Genomic DNA, 25,592 nt, shown 5'->3' with positions numbered 1-25,592 from the left:
ATGACAGTTGTGTTTGGGTGATGCTGAACACTTTTTGGAGCAGTGTGCACCCCTCTAGAAGCTCTGGAGGACACCTGACTGCTGTATGCTTTGCCTGTCAGCCAGAGGAAGCAGGAAAAACAACATGGGAGAAAGAGGGGATTGTAGCAGCTGTACATCATTTATATAAATCAAAACGAGCCCCGGGTCACAAGAGGCGAACACCGGGCTGGTTCCTGCTCTGGATCAAGTTACTGCTAAAGACATCCTATATTTGAAACAATTAAACTAATAGGAAAACCCGTAGGTGGGCTGATCCTGAACCAATATTATTTGAAAATAGACATATTCAGGCATATTTTTATTTAAATGAACCAAGTTTATCCTTTTTTATGAAGGTTTGATGTTTGCAAAAATCAAAAAAATTGTCCCCCCTTTGGCTTCTATGGAAACAGACTGACATCACTTCATCAGTTTGTGTTCATCAAAGGCCACTAATTACTGATTAACTTTCTCACTGTGAAATACCACTAGATGCAACTATTCAGTGTGCTAAATTCAATTCCAAAATACTTTATTAATCAAAAAGGGAAATTAAATGTTTCAGTGTTTGCTGTGAAACATTTTTTATTCATTTTTTCAGCTTGAATTCTGTTGCACTTTAAACAAAGGTCATCTTCCAGAGGGAATGATTGAAGTAAAAGCTGTTTTTTAAAGCAACATTTCATTTGTATTTTTTAAACTTGAAAGAAAAAAAATAGAATAAGTGGATTTGAAAGGGGAAAAAAACGCCTCAAGATTTTAGATCCATGTCGACCAGCCCTAGTTAGTCCTGAAGGCCATTAATGGAACAGCATTTTCTTTTTGTGTGAAAATTGTTTTGCATGGTCGTTCACATTTCAAAATATATAAAACTTGTATGTGATCTCTTGTGTGAGATCTCCGCAGACAGCGCCGCAGACAGGAGGCCGGCTTTTTTTGTTTTTATGACCGAAATTGCGGAAAACAACTCAAAGTTGGACCAGCTAGAAGAACGAGGTGCGTGAGAACGCTGGGACCCTTTTTCCACTTGCATCCCCGCTCTTTTTCGCCCTCATGTCCCTCCGTTGTCAGACAAACTTGCCCCCACTTCCTCTCTGCCTCGGTCGTATCTAGACCCACAGCGTATAGCGCAGACCATGCTCAAAATTGAGCATAAATCAAAAATGTCTGCGTCAAGCTCACTGCGACACACTATTGCGGGGAGTATAACCAGCCCTTGAGGCCGAAGGAGTTTTGAAAAAAGAATGATTTTAATCAAAGCGTTGTAGCTGTAACCCTTAATAAACATCTTTTAATGCATTCATCTTTAAACATTTTTTCTTATGCCATAAAACTTCTTGATTTATTGCTAAATAATCCAAATTATACACCACAAAAACATTTTATTCCGACACCATTTCAACAGCAGTTGAATGAGCAGTCTTAATTATTTGTGTAAAAATTCACTGCTTTTCTGTAGCGCTTACATGATGGCCACGTACTGAATCTAGGGCTGAAACGATTAATTGGATTAATCATGATGAATTGATATTGAAAATAAATGCCAACTAATTTAATAATCGATTATTCGTTAACTAGAGTATAGAGACTCTAAAACATTCCTTTAGCTGACATACCAACCCATTCAGAGCAGTATTTATACCAAAATTAAAAACAATATATAGAAACAGTTTGCATTTAATATAAAAAAAAATATTTTTCTTCTGTCAATATGTTCTATCCACTCCTGAAGTGGAAAAGTTTAAGTTTCAACTCTGTAAAAACTCTCCATTAAGGCACCTTTGGCTGTCTCATTATTAATCGATTTCCAGAATAATCTTTTTCACAATAGATACTGACCCAAGCATCCGCATACCTGAAAAAGCCCTTGCATCCTTCACAGGTCATGGCGTTGAAGTGGAAGCCGGTGGCCTTGTCACCGCACACGCCGCAGATTCGCGGTACATTCCTATCAAACTCATCTGGCGCCACGGTGGACGTACTCACAACGGTAGGCTCCATCACTAAACAGAAAGCAGTAAAAAAAAAAAAAAAAAAGCAAGGATTATATTATCCACTGCATCAGGGATTAAAAATTATTATATTAAAAAAAGATACATGTTCAGACTCTTACACAGAAAAACATTGCTTTCCCTTTTTTAACCAAACTATGTGTGTGTGTGTGTGTGTGTGACTCAACTTTCCAATTTACCCCTGGAAGCAAACTCAACTTCAGCGGTTTTTGTCCAAGGGTGCGGAACTGAAGTCATATGAATCAAATGGAAAAAATCCTTAAACCCCCCTCCCATTAAAAAAAAAGATCACATAGTCCTCTGATTACCTTTTAAACATGGCCACGTGATAGGAAGGGGGAAAAAAGTCCTCATGTCACCACAAGGCTAACATCCTCATAAACAAACAATCACTGTCCTCCACAAAGCTCCTCACATTTCTGTCTTTGGTCCCTTTCACTACAGCGAAAGTCGAGCAAATGATGAAAGGAGGAGGAGGAGGATGTGGAAGGCCATGGTAACTAAAGCAACACTCAACAAACTCACAAAAATAAATCAAAGACCAATGCTGCAAGGGGCCAGCTGAATAATTCAAGATGATTTGACTCAGCTTTTCATCACTCACATTCAATAATAAAAACAGGAAGAATAAAAAAAACGGCTCCCGGTGAACATTTCAGCTATTTCTGTTACCGTTTTGTCGTTTACATGAAGATAAACGTTAGCATTATGTCTGTAAAGCCAATTCTGAGCAATATTTGTAAACAATATAAACTGACATGCATTTTTTTATTAAAATATGGAGAATCTAGTTAACATGTTTTGAAACACAGACGTCAAATCATAGTGGGTCATACGTTTACAGGAATTCAAACAGGGACATGTTTTAAACCAAGAATAATGGATCCATATGTTATTACATACCTTTTCACGGCTGGAGATACTTGTCCAGGGAATTCATCCGATAGATCGAGTTTAGCTTTTAATAAACAAAACTCTGCCATTCTTAAACTTTTTAGCAAATCTAAGTCAAAACTCAGACAAACACCACAATTTAAAAAGCTACAATAATAAAATCAGCTAATAAAATCCCAGCTGAAACTAAAACAGGGCAATCACATCTTCTTTATAAAAATTTCTATTAACCATAATCAGAAAATTGTATATATTTTGCACAAGATAAATTCTGTATGATGATGTTACTAATCCTAAAAAACTAAAAATATTGCAGATATGGTTCCTTTCACTCTCTTTAGATATATATGTGTACTTGATGTTTCCTGCAGACCATTTTATTGTCCAAAAAGGCTGAAATACATTTTTAAATACTTCTAAGAGCAATTTAGAGGTATTGAGGACGATCTTTTATTTCCAGGTGGATCACCTAAATAAGTGGTCCTCCTTACTGTCAATCATTCTGGTGATATGTTTACGTAAGGCCATCCTACGTTCTCGTCCCGTTAGCTATCTTTTTTCTGCGCATGTGCACTTTCAGGCGTATATCTGTGGTGAGCTACGGTTTCAGACACTCATTGAAGCTCACCTTTCTCACCAAAAATGGCAGAGGGTCATAAGAAAAACAGTGTCTATGAAGTGTATGTGAAAAAAAGAAAGGCTTCAGAAGAAGCAGATATATCCCTGAATGGTTTGGGCAGAAGGCTCTCCTCGCTGTCGCCATAGGCTACTGCTACCCGACAGTGGCGACTAATAACAAAGATGGCGCAGACACCATGCTGAGTTACATAGTCCCCGCTATATGTGGACACAATAAGCTTGTATGAGCTATGGGATCAGCACATTTTAAACAGGGCGTGGACGAGAAGAAATGGACTTGTGCATGCGCTTGCACGTGCATTTTTTTTAAGTGGAGAGGGTGGGTCTTTTAAAAAGATTCTTCACAATACCTTTAATCACCATATAATCACTACAATAAACATACAAAATATTAGAATACATTTCTAAGCTCATATCACATCCCTTTCAGGGATGTTCTGATAAGTGATTTCATTTGAGACAAGGGAAAAGCTTATACCTTATCAACAATGTGTGTACAAGCTCATCCTGATCTAAAAACATAAGCCCGCAGCAGACTGTACGATTAAAATATTAGGTTTCTAATAGGAAAATTCAGCAGCAGCAGCCAGAGCTCAACCCAACCAGGGATGCACTGAGATGTTCTGGAGACGAATATTGCAAAACTAAACAAAGTTCACATGAAAACATCGCATTGCACAATAACAATAAAGTAGACGCAGTTTATACCGTTTGAGTTGAGTTACACCCAGATGTGTATTGTATAAACTAGGCCTGTGCCCATCATTTTTTTAATTAAAGATTGCTTTAAGAAAAAACAACAAAAAAAAAAAAACACAATTTGAATATTTTGGAGAAGCACAAACAAATTGCCCAGATTAGGCCTGTCCCGATCCGATCCACGTATCGGATCGGGACGCCGATATTGGCAAAAAAATGCGTATCGGCAAAGCATGTAAAATGCCGATCCAGACTGCCGATCCAGTTTTTAAAAAAAATCTGGTCCGTATTTTCCAGTTTCGCCGATTGAAACGATCCATTCCACTATTTTGCGCCAGTGTTTCCCTGTTTTGCATTTTTATTAAAACTTACAGTAATACTTGCACCTTTAACTGTTTACGGTTTTACTGTTCACTGTGCAATTTCAGATTGCTATTCATAATTTTGTCCAGTTTGTGTTTATCTCTTAATAAACAGGAAAGTTTGTTGTTACCAATCATTGTGTTTTATTCAATCTCACCTAATTTAGCTGGCTAGATGTTATCAAGAGTACTAAAACCCTTTTCAACATGAGTCTTACAACTAAGGCTAAATACTTTAACTTAAACTTAAATTCATGCTCGGATAGGCTGGTATCGGCCAGTATCGGTATCGGATCGGAAGTCCAAAAACAATATCGGTATCGGTATCGGATCGGAAGTGCAAAAACCTGGATCGGGACATCTCTAGCCCAGATATCATCATTTGACAATTTTCCCTATTTAAATGGTTAAAGATGCAACTTTTTCATCATAATTATTAATTTTTCACAAATATTACATCCACATAACCTCTAAAGTGGTACAAAAATATTAAAGTATTAATATGAATGAAAATATATACAATATATAAATAACTGATTTATACATTTTGACAGCGCCAAAATAAATATATACTTCAGGTTAAAATGTAAAAAAAAAAAAAAAAAAAAATTTGAATTTCCGCATCAAACAGACATTATGTGGCTATGACAGATTAATATAGACAGCAGCTGTTGATTCAGAATATCTCTTATGGATTCAGGTTTATGTAAATAGCTCTTGAGTTATTAGTTAATTTCTGATCTTTTGATTAAAGTCTCTAAACTAAGTCTGAGAGTAACTCCAGTGTCTTGTGATCAGCTGCTGCTCCTAAACGTCTCATACTGATGTGGTTAGTTTAAGTATCAAATGACCACATTGACCATAATAGTCACAAATCAATACACACTATAATGTAATGTTGTAATACCTGACTGGTATAAATGGAATCAACCTTTACAATAAAGCACAGTGTATCACATTGGCTGCCCTAGAGCAATCCATCCACAGTAATTATGAACCAAAGAGGAAAAAAAGGAACAATTTAGTTTATTATTGAATGACGGCTGAGGTCAGTCCTCTGTGTCTGCATTCAGGCTTGACAGGCCATTACACGGCATGTGCAGAAGAACCGAGAGACCGACTCTTTTATATTTAGTCAATTAAACTATGTTTTAAGCACACATTACATTATATTATATCATATTATATATATATATATATATATATATATATATATATAAAAAAATCAAAAAGTGATTAAAGAGTGAAGCAAATTCAAGTTACCTCAGTTTTCCTGAGAATCCGAGGCATTACTGTCCGGTCAAAAAGAAGGCAGAGATTAAGACCCACACACGTGGCTTTTGTTATGATCCGCATCACTACATCAAATGACCTCAAGCAGGGTCTGATGGGTGCGTTCACATGAAGGTAGCTTATCTCACACACCTGACTCGTATTAGAAGAAATATGTAAAAATCTTAACGAAGCGCAAAGTCATTTTTCAGACAGGGCTGCCATTATTAATTCTCTCACGATGTCTAGGTTGTTTTTAGCTAGGTCCTCCAACACTGGAGCGTTTACAGCAGGGGTCACCAAACTTTTTAAAGCTGAGGGATACTGAGTCATAGGAAGGGTTACCAATACTGACCTATCAACTGGAGGGATCAGCGTTCAACTAAATAATAAGCATATTTTTATAGTCTCTTTAAACTCCTAATATTCTTTGTCATATTATCAGTTTGAAAACTCTAAAACTACTTCAGTGCTCTGGATGAATAAAATGATGAAATTCTTTATAAATTATTAAAAAAAGAATAGAAAAAGAATAAAATTAAATTTTTGTCTTAGCCCACTGGTGGGTTGTGCCGTTTTCAGAAGATGCTATGGGCACTAGGGATGGGACGATTTATGAAAACCGTCAGAATCGTTCGGTTCGACTGTCTCGGTTCGATTCGCGTGTGTTTCGTTCGGTTCATGCGCTGCTCCTTTTTCTCATAGAGGAAGCGATCACACTCCAGAGCAGAAGGTGGCAGTGCTGCGACCAAAGCCAACCGCCAGTAGTAAACAAGAAGAAGAAGAAGCGAAGCAGCTTAGCCGGGTGTAGCAGGGGAAAAAAATCAGTTGTTGTGGAGAATTGTGTCGGACTGGCGAGTGGGAAAGAACAGGAGTTGGAAGACGTGCCAGCAGCACTTTATAGGTCTGCTGTATGGGAACGCTTTGCATTTAGAGTGACCTACGATGACAGTGGAAAGAAAGTTGTGGATAAAAGTGCAACGGTGTGCAAGCATTGTGCAACACATTTTGTTTATGCTAACAGCAACATGTCATGCTAACCCCGAAATCTCTCATACTCCGTCAGCAACCCCCGCTGCGCTCCAGACCGGCTGCTCAAAGCAAAGCCTACAGCCCCCGCTGTGGCTTCGTCTGCTCCCCTCTGAGTTCTTTGGAGATGGTAGAGAGCATGCGCCAGATGATTAAATTCAAAGCAGCAAAACATACAGAAATGATCCAGGGTTTCTGCGGATCATTTAAAATAATTACAATCCATTATTTTTTGGGGGATTTTTTCATTAATTTCATAAATTTTTATGGGATTTTGGTGTAACAATCAACATGTATCGAATCAAACCGAAAACCGTGACCAGAAACCATGAATCGAACCGAACCGTGGATTTTGTGAACCGTTCCACCCCTAATGGGCACCCCATGTGGCCCCTGAATGCTCCTTGATGCCCGTGGGCACCATGTTGGTGACCCCAGGTTTATAGCTCCTCACCTGTTCTGAATGCCTCCATTCTGATATTACAATGAACCTAAGGCAGCTTTCGACTTCACTGATCCCACTTAAGAGACACACTACGGTTGTACATTGTTGGGTTAAAAGGTGAAAATACAAATGGGATAAAAGTAGGGCTGCAAACAATGGTTATTTTGCAAATCGATAATTTATTTTTTTTTCGATTAAGCAATAAGTAATCGCACAGCCAAAGATTCCTTAAAGAATACTTTTTACGAAATTAAAACAGGTGAAACTAAAACTTTTATACTTGAGGAGTTCTGGATATAGCATATTGACAGATAAAAACATTATTTTTTTTATCGTAAGTGCATCCCTCTATATTGCATTTAAGGATTAATCGATTACTAAATTAGTTGACAATTAATTCAAAAATCGATTAATCCGATTGTTTCAGCCCTAGATAAAAAGCAGAAAAGTTTTCCTTATATCCCAAGAATCAGAAGGAGTGAAAGTGGGAAAATTGTATTGCAAATTGTAAGGCGAGAGTTGCTGGTTTATATCGGGAGGAAAAACAAGTAATCTAATCCAGTAAGGGTTACTTGGATCACTTAACCAGCAGTAAGGATCAGAGGTAGAACGATTCATTGGCCGGTAGATATTTTAGGCCATTATTCCTTCTTTGCCTTTGCCAGCCCTGCCAAAAAAAAAATAAAATCAAAGCACGTGCATTGCTGCTCCCATCATTTGCTTTCCATTGTTCATGTTTTTTTTTTAATTTGTTATCCGTCTTTTTCTTTCGGTTTAAAGGAAGACTTTGTGTAAAATTTGTTATTACAGTCGAATTTTGATTTTTAGGATAAAAAATGTATACTGGCTTTAAACAAACAGCCCCATAAAAAAATGGTAGTACAGACAGAGGAGCTGGTAGACAACTGTTAAAAAAAACAATAGGAGGCTGATGAACACATCAGCTATCCACCTTGGATGGATCTAAACCCATAAGGACATGTTTCTGTAACTTGCTTTAACATTACAAAAAAGCCATAGCAAAAATAAAAAGCCATATAAACATAAAAAAGATAAAGATAGATCAGTTAAATTAAGGATTTATTTAGGATTTGCTTTGATTTACACTAAAATCACAGCATTGAATTTAGATTTAAATGATGAGAAAGTAACTAGAAATGTGGGGGGGGACATAAGTACAATCTTAAGTGTGCAGTAGGAAGGTATTAAAGGAGTGTTTCTGCACATAGATCCTCTACGGATAAAGTATTTCCTGATCATCATGTGGATTTTTGGTTTCATTTTGTTGGTTGTACTTCGTCCTCCTACCTGGAAAGACATAAAGTAGTAAAGCTACCAAATGTAAAACGACCGAAGGCCAAGTGAATTATGTACAGTGGAGAAAATGAATACCGCCTGGCTTATTCGACACGTTGTGCATCTCTCTAAAAATCACACTGTTTAAAGCTAAAATTGGAACTGATATTTGAATCTTAACACTTTTACAGCTCTATGTTAATGGCTAAAGGAGTGTTCAGGCTGAGCTTCTCCAGCCTTTCATAGGAGATCATCTATTTGACATGATTGGGTGTTTTCATTCATAAAGACGTTGTGAGCTACTGCAACCAGCAGTGCAAAAGAACTGAGTGAGGCAGGTCAAGGCAGCCATATTAAGAAATTAATAATATTCATGTTAAATCCAACAAAAGGGTATTTAGATAGATGAAGGAGGGCTAACCACTTCGTCAGTGACTTTCAGTTTCTCTTCAACCAAATGTACTCTAGTATTATTTGTGAAAAATATAACAGGCAGTGACCAAAGGAGGTTTTTTTAATCATTTCATAAACACGCTAAAAATACACCACCGTGAGCTGCTTCAGTTACTGGCTAAAAATAAACAGTCTAATCTCCGACAGCTCCTCATCTTAAGAAGGATCAGGACGATAATAAATATATTTGATGTACATGTAGGAATGGTGCTTAATAGTGCGATTTATCTCTGTTGGTCGTTTTCTGTCGCATTTGAAAACCAAACAGCAGATTTGGTCGTTACACGCTGGGTATGTTGAATAAGGAACCAGTTCTCTGCATCTAAGAAAACATAAGTTTTAATACTAATGTGGTTCTTGAGACTTTTTTTGGGTCAATATGTGGGCGGTAACAGGTGATAACCTGCAGAACTTTAATCATCCTGCTCACGCAGTGAGAGATAATCTAATCAGGCAGACACTGATAAAGCTGCGCTGATATACAGGATTACACACCATTGCCAGCTAATTGCGCAACAAATGTCAAAGATATGATTCTGTTCTCCATTCCAAACATTCAAGTCCTCCGGTTGAGCTGATCCTTAACCTGATAGTTTGACAAAACCAGAGCAAACAGATGGGAAGCACCAAATCCAGATGTTTATTTGGCACTTTTATTAAAAAGGTCTAAATAAATCAGGGCAAATGCATGACTGAAAAAAGGGATATTTGCAGAACTTTGAATGAAATATTAAGTGACAGTTTTATAGGAATAAAGGATAAATGTTTGTGGTTCTAAGTAAATTTTAATTAAAGGTGTTTTAGCTAAAAACAATAATCAGAAATAAATAACTTTTGTTTAAAAAATTTTTTTTTTCCAGATTTTACATATGATAACTAAAATAATAATTGAGCTCCTTGTTTCTTAGTCTTACTTATATTACTTCATGCAAATATCTCCCAAAAAAAAGACTTTTCTGTTGAAATGTCTGCTCCACCTGAAAGTTGAGAAGCTATTTCATTTTTCATTGTGAAGAAAGAAGCTTTTCCAATATGGTAAACACAATTTAAAAGTGAATAGGAGGAACAATCTGGATGATTTGTTTCAAGGTCTGAGAACAAAAAAAAAACGGCAGCGGTGGGCGATGAGCGAGGGAAGGAAGCCTGCTGTAATTATAAAAACGAACCACAAACTGACTGCAGCGTATCATTTTAACTGGGTGGTGAAAGCTGTAAAGTAAAGAAACAACCCCATTTCTGGCCATGTCCTTGTAGGAGAGGATGGGGAGTTTCCTCTTATTTTACCCCAAAGGATTAACTCCAAAAAATCAAGTGCAGCGACTCATCTTTTTCCATGTTTCGCCTCGGGCAGGATTAGCTGAGACCAAGGTTGAAATTACACAAATGACAAATGCTAATGATAATGCTTCACGCAGGCCTGATCCGAAGGCCTGGGACTCAGAGAAAACAGTGAAAGGTGTCATGTGTTAGACAACTACGGAAGAGGATTAGGGCCACTGAAAAAAAAAAAAAAGACAACAGATCTTTTAAATATTAATTCAGTTTGATATGAGGAAAAAGTCAGAATTCTGACCTTTTCTCAAAATTTCTGACTTTTTCTCGAAATTCTGAGATTAAAGTCAGAATTTTGAAAAAGTCAGAATTCTGAGAAAAAAAGTCAGAATTCAGAAATTGAAGTCAGAAATGTGAGAAAAAAGTCAGAATTCAGAAATTGAAGTCAGAAATGTGAGAAAAAAGTCAGAATTCAGAAATTGAAGTCAGAATTCTGACTTTTTTGGCATATTATATTTAAATAAATTTTAAAAGTCAGGTAACCTTTTTTAACTTTTCAGAGGCCCTAATCCTCTGTAGACAATATATAACGTAAAGGTTTAATTAAAAAAATAGGCAATGATGAAATCCAATGTCCCACCAAAATCAGCATAACACTCCATTGTAACATCATCTAGTGTGAATTCCTCATGCCGTCTGCAGTCCTGTGAAACTGGCTAAATTTGGTTCCCCTAATTTTATGACATTTTACATTTTCTGCTCAGATTTAGCTCAGTTTCCTACAGTACTTTTTTAAACTGTACCTAAACCGTCAACAAATCGAGTTCAGGTATGCTTCAGGAAAAAAAGCGGGGGGACTTCAGTCGTGTTCCACATTTTTGTTGAAACAAATCCATATTAATTAACTGCCATTGTAGAAAGAGAGACACAGACATGTTTAGGGTTTGCAGAGAGCTTAGGTCTGTTATAGACAAGTGAGACCACGATCTTAAAGAAATGGAAACATTGCTCCAAAGACCCATCCCCTTTAGTGAACATGGTGGTAGCAGCATCATTCTGCAAGGTTGCATTTTTTTCGACTACGACAAACACAACTGGCGGGAGATTATACAACGTCCCTAATATAAAAAACCTATCAGACACTTCAAAAAAGTTCAAACCTTTTAAAGAATAATACCCCTTTTAAAAAACATCCCATTCTTCTCAGTTATGCCTTACTGTGTACAGGTCTACCACGTAACATCCTAATAGTGTACATAAATTATAGTTCCGCTTGACAAAATAAAATAAAAAATAAGTCCAAAGAGGAAAAATGTTTTTAAGCAATTGCAATGGATATGATAATGGAGACTTGTGTACATAAAGTAAGCTGTTTGCATGAAAACCACTATCTTCCCCACACAGTAATAAGCAAATCTGTGTTCTCCTGCTGCAATCATGGCACCAACTGAGATTTCACAGCAGATTTAATGCCAAAGCAGCCCATGGAAGGAGTCTGCAGCCAAAATTGTTTTTTTTTTAAACCATCATATCCAATCACAGGAGAACCGTAGATGATATTTAAGATGCAAAAGGACTGAGCAAATAATAAGAAAGATATGATTCCATCAAAATAAAAATAAAAATTATTAGGAAATCCGATGACAATCCAAAACAACCATTAAACAAACCCAATTAAGTGAAATCATTGCAGCCTGGATTAAAATAAAATGTGGATCAAGACTGGAAAGGGTATCTAAACAGTGAGCACAAGAAAAGAAACAGAAAACATTTCATGGGTATAAGACACATAAATGTGAAAGGAAAACAGAGGAAAAAAAAAAAAAAAAAAAGACTTCTGGCATCACACCCCAAGAATGTCAGCAATGAGCCTACAGACCACATCCCAAAATGTTTAAGTCAAATTCAGGACCCCATCCAGACCTATAGTAGCACTGAGAAGAATAGATAGAAGGAGGCCCAAAATGACGATTCAGTGAGCATTGATCTGCATCACATGATTCACAGTTTTCTTTGAAAAGTGGCACACTACAGGTACATTGGAAACATGAAAACATCAGATGTGGAATGATCCAGGTCGTGGATGGATTTTGATTATAATTGATTTTTACAATCAAAATAAAAAATAATGCTAATCGATTCATCTGTTGTTTTTTTTAATCGGAATGACAAGAATTAATGGTTTAAAAATGTTTTTTTTTTGTTTTAAATGTACATGTAGGTTTATAAGAAATCCTCTCTAAATGTTGCTAGAAATACACAAATAGGACATTTGTAAAAGGGGAGGACAGACAACAAGAGGCTGTGTGAACCAAACAACAGCATACACAAAACAAGTCTGTAATGCAGCTAAACAAGTGGCAGAGCAGACTAGTCCAGTCCTGTCTCCTCACTTCCCTCCCATTCTCCCTCTTGCAGCCTCCTCGTTTCTATCTCATGCTCCTTTCCTAGGATCACAGGGAGGGTGTTACAGCAGCAGTGATAGCACATGACAAGGTGACCTGTGCCCCACACAGGATGGGCTAAACTGGGGTGAAAGGGGTGGGGGGGTCTCATCATGTCCCATGTCCAGCTCTCTAGTCTCTAACCCCCCCTCACAATTTTCAAACACTGCTGACCAGCGAGGGGAGAGGGGAGGCAGTAACGGCAGGCTGCCCCCTTTATGCTGGGCCCCTTGCTGGACTCTGGAGAGGGGAAAAGACACAAGGCAGGGAGAGGCCCGCTCACACACACACAAACACACACACCAAAAAGTCCCTTTTATGTCAACGCCGAGGACGACAAAGAACGCACATTATATAGCATGCTGAGTTCAGCACACAGACCCCGACAGACAGACGTGGACATGTGGCAGGTGGGTGCAAAAGCACTTAGTCCAAAAGTTATGTAACTCTCCATAAAACCAAACAGCCTTTTTTTGCAGTACATACGTTTCATAAAACAAACTAGATAAATAGACAGAGTCAATGAGCTTATTTCTGACAGCAAATGGGACCGGCATCTCTACATAGACGAATCTACCAAAAAAAAAGGAGTTTAATTTCCTCTCCTGTTCCTAAAAACACGTCTTTTATCCTGGAAGGCCTCCTTTCCATCTGCCTGACCTTTAGATCATCGTCTGAGGAATTTTTTATTGCGTGTTTATATTTTCAGATTTAAAACCACACAAAACTAAAACCTACAAATATGATACATAAATTTAATCCTGTTTGCTTTCTGAACCTTTTCGACACGCCTTATACTTCCGTTGAACTGCAGTAGGCAGATGAAAACAGAAAGACTTTAGGAAGAACTAACATGTTATTAGTTTCAAAGGAACTGAAAAAAAGTGGTAAGAAACATACACTCACTTGAGCAGATTAAAGAGGGTCTTTACAGTTAGGTTAAGTAGTATCATACTCTGTATGTGGTCACATGCAGGAGGAAGCAACCAATTACAACAGCCAGAAGGAAAAAAAAATTTCAGGAGTAGGTTTGGTGTGGGGGAATTAGAAAAAAAAAACAGCTTGTACCACCTCCACCGGCCCACTGCTCCATAAACAACCTGCCACAGCTTGATTCAAAAGTACAGGGTCCCCTGTTATGAAATCTGAGTAAAGGTCTTCCTGAGTCCCAGAGAACAACAGAACGTACCCTCAATGGTTACCTCAGTTTGAAACAGATCTTTGCTATAGTCACATTAATGAAGCTTCCAACCTTTACTAAAACATGTAATACTTTACATTTTATTCATGAAAACAATATCCAAAAGTCACTTAGCTGTTTACATTGGAAAAACATAATGGTCCCTAAATCAGGGGAGTTGCCATCTTGCAATTTACCTACAAAACAATCCAATGTAAACCACCATAATGAAACCTTTCTAATTCACTTTCTAGGTGGTGAGCAGCTAAAAGTGGACTGTGGTGCTAGAATCTTAAAGAAAAACAGCAAAAAATATTCTTACAGCAGGTATTGATTATTCATCATAATGAACAGTGGCAGAAATCACCATGACAGATAAAGCGATTGCAAACAGCAAAGTACGATGCATCCGTCACAGTGGCTCAAATATGGTTTCAATCTTACAGATGCTTAAAAATAAGTCTTTGCAAATACTCTGCTGAGCATTTGCAAGGACTTATTTATCTTTACAAAAAGTAGTAGCAATAAAAAGTTACATAATATCTATGCAAGGTCAAAAGTAAAAAAAAAAAAAAATGAGATCTGAACCATAAATAAGCTTCTTATTTAAATCTATTGGGCTAGTAAATCTGCAGGTCAGCCTGAAACGCACATTACAAAACAAAACAAATTATTATTTTCAAGGAGTGACACAATTGAACATGACACATTTTATAAAACTAGCATCAAATTGAACATAACTCACTATTATTTAGAGTTACATCTATTGACATTGGTAAAAGATTAACAAGCCAAGCACCAATGAAGGATGCTTGCTAAGTATGGAGAGTCCTTTCTGAATTAAGAGCTTGGTTCTGTGGTAAACATCACACTGTTAATTGCTGGATTTGCTGATTTTTCCAATGTGTGTGGTTTTGCTTCGCACAGTTGTAATGTCAGGGGACCTACATTTGTCCGAAATTTGCTTTTGTAACTGCTCAAACCTTTAACTCAAACAAGTAACACTGGTATTACATGAGAATATTTGTATTGCTCTCCTTAATTTTGACTTTAAAGTCTCTAAGGCTCACCATGACCTTTCAAACCCACTTTACCCATGTGTTTTTTCCTTGTTAAGTCCAATATACTGTTTTTCGGTTGGTTGCCATTTAGCCCCTTAACCATTTTATTTGCAAAATGCAAACAACACTGGATACAGTGTTTGAGTATACGCTGAAAAGTAACAACAATTTTAACAACCCCAGTTAAAAGATATACCAGTACAAAGTACAAATAATATCACAGGGTTCCTACAGCATAAGGCAAGTTAAATTCAAGACTTTTTAATGCCACTTTAAATAAAACCAACTTTATAATAAACACAAGAAATACCTGGTAGCGACAAATTTACCCCAAATGTTTATTTTATTACTTTCTGGCCCAGTAGATATGTTTCAAATATTGAAAAATTTTCCATGTAGGAAGAAAGCTAAAATGAACTGAATTCACGTCGTTCGGTAAATGTAAGAAATATTTTGTCACCTTTTTAATGTTTCATATGGATTACAAAAATAAAATCCTATTTATGATGCAGAAACAATTTTAAGACCTGATTTAATACATTTTAATACAAAATTAAGGCCTTGATTTTATATTGAAGAATCCAATGCCTTTTAAGTCTTTTTAAGGATGTGCGGGAACCCTGTACCAACTTGAATATAATAATCCATTACCATAATTCGTGTTAATCGTTAGCAACAAATATATATACATATGTTATGGTCACTGACCTCTAGGAGTTTTCTTCATAAGCGAGATCGCTCTTTGTGTTTCAGATCTACCTGGCTGCTACAGGTGCAATGAGTTGAAGCTCGTCAGCCACCCAATAGAGCTTTAAACCTGAGATGTCAGGTCCCTTTTTTCTTTTATTCTCTGGGCCTTGATCTGCATTGATCTTTTCTGTGAGCTGAGTGTTGATATGTGATTTATGTTGAATAATTGGCAAACTGAAGCATTTCTCTGTTCACAGTGGAAGCTGAAAGGGGTCTCTGTCATTTTTGTTCAACTGTTTTCTCCTTTCTTGGTTAGTCAAGGAGTTCAGATTTTATACTTTCTTTTCAGTTCTCCGTTAGGAAGTGGTTTATTTTATAACTAAATAAGGGGGTGTTTTGTTTGTTGTTCTGGATTGGAGACCCTGATGCTTAAAGCTTCCCTGTTTTGCTGTCTACAGTATTTGTAAACTCCTGCAAATTGTGAAATAAAAATGTTCTACTGACATCATCTTGTAGATTCCTAGCTTTTGTGTTACACCCAGTGCCAGAACTTACCCTTAGTGGTCTTTTTATTTAAATTTTTTTTTTATATATATATATTTATTTATTTTTAATAAACCTGGATGCAAAACAGTTTGGTAACAGAAACTAAATGGAACAGAAAAGGGGGGCTTGAACTGGCAATGCATAGGCAAGAAGGTGAGGGGTGAATAGGGATTTAGTATTCACATTATTTCCCATTTTTAGCTCATTGTTTTTTTATCTTTTGTGCTCCAGCGCGTCCTTATTGTTTGCTGCTGCCTTTCTGGTTTGATCTTGAGCCTTCTGTGTTGTTGCCGTGATTGTGCATGAAAGCTCCAGCACAAATAAAACTATAACATGTGTATAAACGCTCCCACAGTACATAAACTCAATTAAAAAACACTGAAAATGAAAGTACATAAAAGAAGCAAAATGTCTCACCTGAGGTTTTAACATGTCCTTGCGCAGTGGGAAAGACTGGAAACCTCTCTTTTATTTTCTCTTTTATTTTCCCAGGTTGTTAATCCTGTTCAGTACAAAAAAGCAAAATGTCGCAAGTCATTTAGTGTGCCTTTACCCTCGGACCTGACCTGCAGTTGCTCTGTTTATGTAACACTCAACTATTTTCAACAGTAACACACACTTCTGGAGTGATCCTAAGGAAACTGCGTAGGTAAACACGCTGATAAAAATCAAACAATGTTTCTAATATGTTCCTCAGAAGCTTGGAAAAAGATGAGAAGTATTCAAACCATGAGCATTCCTTCAGTGGCTGCGAGTTTCATACCTCAGCTCAACTTTTTCCCCATGAACACCGAGCAGCCTTTTAATCCTCTTTAGTTGAAGTTCGTCGTCTTCACACTTTCCAAATGCTCGCTCCTCTTCATGTTGTGCGACAGAAAGAATAATAATAAAGATAGGAAATACGACCACGCTAGGTAAGGGTATATTTCCAGAAATGTAACGAGGACTTCAGGGGAGGAAAACGTCAAACTCGTACGCCCTTCCAGACGCTGGCACACACACACACACAAACACACACGGGGTGGGTAGTAGTAGCTAGCATTAGCGTGGATAGCTCGCTGCTTTAACCCTCAACGCGGCTCAGGTTCGGGTAATAAGCCTTTACCCGCGCGCGAGGCGCCAACTCCAAGTGGGGAAAAAACTGCAACCGACTAGCTTACAAGCTAATATACGTCAAAACTAGAGCGCACCTGCAGCAGTTCGACCAGAAATAGGGTAATCTTCTTTCTTCAGGACCCAAATAGATGGCCATTACTTTTTGTTATGCACCGCCCCTCCTCCTTTGGCTCTCTACTGGGGAAAAAGGGATTTCCCCCCTCAGCACCTACGACAGCCAATCGTAGCCCGACTTGAGCTGATTCTTGATGTCAAGCTCCCTTCTGATTGGTTCACCGTGGTGCTCCTCACTCGAAGTACCGCCCCGTCAAACAGGGGTGTGTCTTTACGTCAGAGGTAACGAGGAGGTAAACAACTTTGACCGCGTGAGGTTTAAAGCAACATGGTCACGCCGCTGATCTCTGAATAAAGTGACAGGCTCGTGAGGTTCCTGCGGCACCGCTTCTGCGTGGGAGGAAATAAAAACTTTCACTCAGAATTGGTGCGTTAATGTAAAGCGCAGCGGAATGTCTTTGTTTGAATTTGCTTTAGCTCTGCAAAAATCATATAACCTTATGAAAACTGCTACCGACGTCGAACGGTTGAAACTTTAAAATGAACGATGCCGATGTTGACGTGTTGTGTTTAATGCTTCCCAAATATAAATCTATTATTGTGACAGTTTCAGATATGTGCAGCGAGGCGTGCATGTTGTAGGGGTGTGTCTTCTCTGCAGTACGATGGTAGGCTGGAGCAGGGCGACACAGTCGCATGGCAATGCTGCTATGCGTTTTGCATTGCATGGGAAAGGGCAGCGTTGCAACAACAACAACAAAAAAAGGTAGACAAAATCGGATAATTTTGCCAGTTCATGTCGTTCGATCATAAGGTGCTTTATGCGCATCTTGGATCTCGGATAGATGGCTGAAATTGTGAAGATTTATTGAGGGTTGCAGCCTATTGTTCCACACTTGATTCTTTATGTGTTGCAAATACAACAAAAGCTAAAGCCTCAAATTTACTTTAGATGTTTTTCTATTTTTCTCATAATTTTTTATATTGAATTATTAAACTGAACTGCTTTTTAAAATTAAATATGCTTTACAAATCAGTCAGCTTTTTATTGCATAAAGAATGTTAAACAGATAACAGTTTTGTGTATAATTTAGCATGCTGAAAACAGGTTCTTTTCCACGAGGAAAGTCTCCCTTAAGTATTTTAAAACATAAACATTCACTATTTTAAACAATTGATTAGGTTTTTACATAAAATATGTAGTAAATTATTAAATGGTACAGTGTGTCACATCAAGCACAAAGGATCAGACCACAATTACTCCCAATTACAAAGGCTTGTTCTATTTGAACCTTACAAGACCAGGATGGAGAACAATAAACTAAGCAAATAATTTTGGTTAAAGAACCTGATATCAAATTAGATATTGAGGTGGGAGCGTCGTGGTTTGGGGATACTTTGCAGCAGCAGAGCCTGGTTAGCTGTCTGCTTTATGTTTTGTTTAAATATACTGCCATTATTTTCATTTCCAGAGGCATCAACGAAATTACATAAAGATTTAGAAGTGGATATAAAAAAATATAAAGTAAATATAAAACCTGCAGTAATAGACATTAATTAGTGGTTATTTTGTTAAGTTTAATTAAAACGAAAAAAAAAAAAAAAAAACAACTCTAAGATTTAACAATTGGAGCCATACTTTAAACATATCTTTCAAAATGTCCTCATTGTTTTGTCTATTAAGACTTTTTTTTGTTGAAAATATAAAACATTGAATCCTTTCCATTTTTTTTTTTTTGGGATTAAAACTGGTCTACAGTCTTTGGGTTTTAGTTAGTTTAAAAGAAAATCCCAACTCCATTGTGAGGAAAATTTCTGAGTACTTGCCAAATAGATTTTTAATCAACTACTTTCCAACCAAGCACAATGCTGTCATCACAATATGTTTCAAAGGGAATTTGAAACTGAAATCTCGATTGCAAATGTAGCAAATTGTAGTTGACAATAAAGATTGATTGATTGATTGATTGATTGATTGATTGAATCACAGTGGCAGTCAGCAGGAATCGTGCACAAAAATCTTTAAGTTACAGTTGTGATTTATTTAAGACCTAATGACTTAAGTTGTCTTTTATGGGTCACAACAGTCTACATTTTTGTGTAAATTGATTATAAATTCTCCTCTCCTCTACTTCTTCTTGCTCTTTTCATCCTCTACTCATATCAAGACTAAGTATGACTCCAGGCTTTCTCTTTGACATTATGACAAATTTTAGATTTCGATCACCATTTGAAAAAAAGAAAACTCACCTTCAGTACATGCCAATTCAGCCTATATGCACAATTTGGAGGTGTGTGCTTTTCAATTTTGCTAAATTGGTTTATTTCTCATGAAACGCAGAGCACAATGATATGTATTTGCAAGGTGTATGAGTATTTTTGCAGCTTTTGACAGTTCGGTGAGATCAGTTAATTTGCTGTGATCAGTTTTGTAAGAACAAGGACCCAATAGTCACAGAAGCCAAAATCATGGAGCTAAATTACCTGTAAGTGCTGCCAGATGGACATCAACATAATAAGGGTGTAGTTTGGGAATGAGGCAAGCATTGCCAACATGCCTTCAAATTTATGAATGACTAGCCACAGAATGACTAACCCTAAGCTTAGCATTCAAGACACTTTATAATGATCCATCATAATGTCATCATGCTTTGAGTATATTCAAAACAGCATGGGAGCTCTCACCCAATGGGGAGGGTACTATTTTTTGATGAAAACAAGAAGATCTTCAAGACTTTGCAAAGAGCATCTTCACCCTGTGTCATGTTGTGAAGGGAAACTGAGTTTTCCTTTTAAGCTTCCCAAATTTTTAGAAGGTGTCAATGTTAATTAAAAACCTCTTTTTACTTTGTTTTAATGGCTTAATATCAAAATCTAGAATGCTGTTTGAAGGAAAGAATTTTCCTGAATAAGTTGCTTTATCAGCAGCAAAATACTTGGAAGGTTGCATTTTGATTAAAGCTTATTCTATCAAAGAAAAAGACCAAAAGTCCAACACTCAATTTCCCCATACCTACATTCATATATTTTATAAGATCTACAATATATCTACAATATACACTACTAAGCAACAGTGTTTTCACAAACTATAGTTAGTAACAGCCCCCCCCCCCCTTTTTTTTTTTTTTTTTTTTTTACAATATAACACTGTTTCCATGTGTGTGGCAGTAAGGTCAGCAGAGGGGGCCTGAGAAGGTAAAGGTCAGATGTGCGTTTAAAGTGTAAACACCATAAAGACCCCAGATAAGGAGGGGAGGGGGGCTTATGAGAGAGGCCAGTCCAAACCCGGCATGCTCAAAAGAGCTGGAAAAACAAGAGGCATCAGTATATTTTTACTACTGAGTTTGATACCATTTTTATACAAACTTATTGTATTGCTTCCCTCTCTTTACTCTTTTACTTTTATTTCTGGATAACTTTTAAAAGTCAAAAATAGCAAAAAAAAAATGTATTTGAATATATTACAACAATACTTTAACAGAAATATGGCCCGCTCTTAGTTAATTAAGTCAAGTACATAAGTAAGCTATTTCAATTAATATGATGTGTATCAGCCTTTTATATGTCATTGTACTAAATTCTTCAAGAGCTGCAAAGAAATCAGTTGATATGTTCTGCTCTCTGAAACCCCCATGAGCAAAACCTTTCTTTCAAAGTGGCAAGAATTTTTACAACTAACATTCCCTCACTATTCTTGTCCATTCCACATTAGCAGTTATGTGCTTTTTACCCATTGGTTTGGCTAAAGAGAACAGACCACTCAACAATTAGCCTCACACCATAAACCCCAAGGACACATGTGCAAAGTTCACTGTCAGGGACAGACTTGTTTACGCCAGCTTTACATTCTAGCTGCACCTCAGAAGTTTCATACTCTTAGGCTGCCAGCTTCTTCAGCATGTGTCTAATGCATTCTTTAACCGTTTATTCATGTGCAAAATCTAATGGTGAAGTGTGTGCACGTAGGGCTCATGTTTGTGGGGAGTCGATTCTTGTCCTGTGGCTTGGCTGGTATCCAAGTCTGACACCACCTCTGGATCAAGCCGTTCTGCTAATGGTGGTGGTGGGGGGTTTATTTGGCTCCGCAGCACGCATGTCAGACATGCATCCTGGCCCAGCCATTTTGTGTCCTCAGATGCTCCAGTTCTTCACAGTGGGCTGGCCTGCTCTTTGGAAACCGGTAGAGTGGAAATCATAAATCAGAAATGACTGCCCCCCCTTAAAGTATTGCAGTCAGTATTTGTGGCAATGGCACAGAGACACAGTAACAGAGCCTGCAGTGAAAATACAACGTACTGACAGATGCATTTGACTCTGATTTTTATTGTGGTGTAAGAGGACAGTTTAGGATGCATAAAGCTTAGCTGAAAACATAACCAACAAATGTTTTCAGCAAAGGGTTATAAATGTTGAAACTGCCATTGCAGTCACAGTAGCATACTTAAAGAAAATACAGCAAAGAACTTCAGGAAAGGATAGAGAATCAAGATGGTGAACTGTTAAATTCTAAACTGGACTCTGCATCATGCATGCACAGAGCACTACTAACATTCATTGTTCTGCTCATTTTTGTTTAAAAACTTTTTTTTTTCTCCTTGCACTGATAAATCTTAATACTGCTGGACTTTATATTGTCATGTTATTTATTTCAGCTACAATCTCATCTTGTCTTAAGCTGTATTCAACGGAATTACTTTCTATATGAACTCCGTGCATACAAAATTACAATAGTTTGTCCATGTCTAGGAGAATCAAAATGCTACTCAGAGAATTTTTGCATGCACAGTGCCTCACAAAAGTCAAGTCCCTTAAACGTTTTCTACTTTTTCTCTGTCCACCCATGCAAAATGCAAATGAGATTTGCAAGAATTTTAACATTTCATTTAACTATTTAAACCGTCATCACGTTTACCACTATAATCCACGAGAAGATGGTCACTTATCTATACTAATATGCAGGACTAATATTATTTTTCAAAGAAGCAGCAAAGTGGCCCATGTTACGGTAAATCTGGACGAGCTGCAGAAATCCACAGCTCCAGTAATAGTGATAATCTTTCACTCTTCTGCTTCATTTAATTTATTTTCTTCAATGCTGCAGTATTTGTAAGTTCAACCTCTAACTTTATGTTCTCTCTGCCTTTTCTCATCATAGTAAGTTCAAGGTTTGTTTAGCTTTGACACCATCCTGGAGGGGGGCATCAGCTGGGCTTGTGACAACCAAATGGGCAATTATAAGTAATATAGAATTGGGCCTGTTTTTCAGTGCTAGGTCCTGTTATTTCCTAGACATAGCTATGGGTTCAGCCTTTACTCTGACTAACTGGATTTGCTCTCTTTCATCCTTTGACATGGGAAATGGCTCAGAGCTCAGCTTCTAAATTATTTATTTCCTAGAAAGAGTCACCCGTTAACCGCTACCTTTTCTAACATAGAAAGGATTCATAAATGTGTAATAAACGTGTGCTTCTGTGTTCCTTTTGTCCTTCTGCTTCTGTCTCTTTAAACCCTCAGTTAATGTCGACAGAAGGCCGTGTACACCGAGCCTGGTTCTGCTGGAGGTTTTACCTGATAAAATAATGTTTTTCCTCTCCACCGTTCCTGCATGCATGCTTGGTATGAGGGATTGCTGTAGGGTCAACAACACAATGCATACAACTATCTACTGTCACCAAGTGCTCATCCAGAAGCATCAAATTCTGCAAAGTTGATTACTGGATGCAATCAGCTGGGTTTCCTTTAACATATTTTTTTCTGACCAATCTAACTGGAAACTGATTGAACTGTCTCTGTAAAGTGTCTTGAGGTGCCATGTGTTTTGAATTGGTGCTATATAGAATATAAAGTGGATTAACAGATTTTTTTAAGAAGGTGTTCACCATACCTAAACAGGATGGAAAAATACCAAGAGCAAGGAAGCCAGAGGAAAGATCTGCTTGGGAGTTGCAATAAGACTGGTCAGACAAAACCAAAATCTACAATTCCGGCTATATATATATATATATATATATATATATATATATATATATATATATATATATATATATATATATATATATATATATATATATATATATATATATATATATATATATATATATATATATATATATATATATATATATATATATTTAAAAAGAATGATGCTTAAAGCATTTTTCTTAAGGATTTAGCTTCTAACATAATCCAACTGTTGTTGTAGTGTAAAGCATATTTGGTAAATTTTGGAGAGCAGAGTATGATTACCTGGGAAATCTAAATGTGCTCTTTGCTCTCTCTATTTGGTGACATAACATGAATGCCTGGTATGCCTATGAAACTCAGGATATCCTGCTTGAGGGACAGCCACCCTGTTCCACTTACATCTGTCATCATGAGATGCCTGGGGCTGCTGGCCAAGACTCACACAGACTCGCATCCACTGGGCAATCTGCACTTTAACACTGAGTGTTAAAGCGCTATCATCTTAACTCTGTGAGGCATGTTTCCCTCTCTGTCTTCAGCAAAAGCTACAGTTACTGATCAGCTAAAAAAAAATCCTGTCAACAACAAAGCATCGGTAAAATCCCCTCTAACCCAGCATCACTATCTGCGACTCAACCCAGAGCTTCTTGACAAGCCCACCAGGGGTGAAGATGAGCCCTTCCTACTCTTGTTGTCAACATTACGCTTCAAACCAAGTCTTACTGATCTCAGTCTGTTGTGCAGCAGAATACCAATTTGATTTCCCTTTAAAATGCCACTGCAGCATTCTGTTCAACAAGAGGACAGGAAATTGGAGCATGCGATGCATTAAAAAAAGCATATGTATCCCTTTAACTTGTCCACATTATACATGTTAGCCACAAAACTGGAATTGTGTGCATTAGGAGGATGCGATGTGATCCATCAACAAAAAAATAAAGCATAACTGTGAGGAGACGAAGACTCATGGTTTTCTATATATCTATGCATATTTGTTTTTAGCACCATGTGTTACTCCTACATAAATCCCAGTGCAGCTAACTCACAAAACTTTCACATATTTAGTAAACTGTGTCCATCTACGTGTGATTTATTCTCAGTATAAATCCAGCTGTTTGTCTAAAGACCTCAGAGATTTTAAGGAATGTTAGTGAACAAATGCCATCTGGAGACCAAAAAAAAAAAAAAAAAAAAAAAAGACAGAAAACAAGTCAGAAATGAAGGTGAGGAGACATTTAAATGAGGGTTTGGAATCAATCTTCCAGTCTTTGAATGACTAATTCTAAAAAGGCATTGCTCAATGCAACGTTTCATGAAGGTAAGGGTATGGCTAGCTGCTAACAAACCAGCAAAACCGATAGGCCCGGGAAGGAGAGCTTTAACCAGCGGAACAGCTGATTGTGAACACAACGGATGAGGGTTTAAGAGAGTTGAAGGAAGAAGGAAACCCGTGACCATTAGGTCTTAAGATGCGACACACTAAACCGGCCAAAGAAAATGCTGTCCAAATATAAAGTTTTGACCCTGATTACAACATGCCCAGTGTGAGTGAAAGCTGACATTACAAGAATGAAACATCTCAACATCATGTTGGAGGGATGATTGTTTTTATAGACAGGGATTCTTCTCAAAGTTGATTTGAAGATGAATTTTGGAAAATGTAGGCTAATCTTGGAAAAAAAGAAAAAAAAAACTGTTTGGGGCAGTTTACTAAAGACTGGACAGGACGTTCACTTCCTGAACAGACAATGGTCCAAAATGTACAGTCAGTGCTACAGTGGAACGGTTTACATCTAACTTTAAACTTTGTCAGAGTGGACAAGTTAAATCTAGGGTTGGATCCAACTGAAAATCTGTGACAATACTTGAAATTCATCCTAAAATTTGACTGAACATGAAACATTATGCAACCATGGGTAGGTAAACATTTCAGTCTCCAGTTTGGAGACTTTTTAAAGAAACTGTCTCCTCAAGCAATATCTAAATTTAGAAAACAGAACCTTAGAGAATAGAACCTATAGAAGTGTTTATTTAGAAGCAATGCAGTTATACCTTTAAAAACTCTGAACCCTGACCTTGCACTTACCCTAACCTTTTTTATATAATGTATGTATGTTATAAACAGACTGAAGTCTGCACAGAA

General features: G+C 37.2%; 1 protein-coding gene across 1 annotated transcript in view; it reads right to left on the bottom strand.

Moving 5' to 3' along the window:
* The window catches only part of LOC119791757 (vitamin D3 receptor B), a 35,344-nt gene extending 17,742 nt beyond the window's left edge, over nt 1–17,602 (bottom strand). Inside the window, exons 1-3 of the mRNA XM_038298042.1 lie at nt 17,079–17,602; nt 16,733–16,817; nt 1,877–2,024 (exon numbers count right to left, since the gene is read on the bottom strand). Of these exons, the coding sequence (XP_038153970.1) occupies nt 1,877–2,022 (146 nt within the window). The 5' untranslated portion in view covers nt 2,023–2,024; nt 16,733–16,817; nt 17,079–17,602. The remainder of the gene's footprint in view (nt 1–1,876; nt 2,025–16,732; nt 16,818–17,078) is intronic.
* Between the last annotated feature and the right edge of the window lie 7,990 nt (nt 17,603–25,592).

The sequence above is a fragment of the Cyprinodon tularosa genome, unplaced genomic scaffold, assembly GCF_016077235.1.
Source record: "Cyprinodon tularosa strain WSP-4 unplaced genomic scaffold, ASM1607723v1 ctg40, whole genome shotgun sequence".
NCBI classification, from domain to species: Eukaryota; Metazoa; Chordata; class Actinopteri; order Cyprinodontiformes; family Cyprinodontidae; genus Cyprinodon; species Cyprinodon tularosa.
This window is presented reverse-complemented; position numbering and strand designations above follow the sequence as displayed.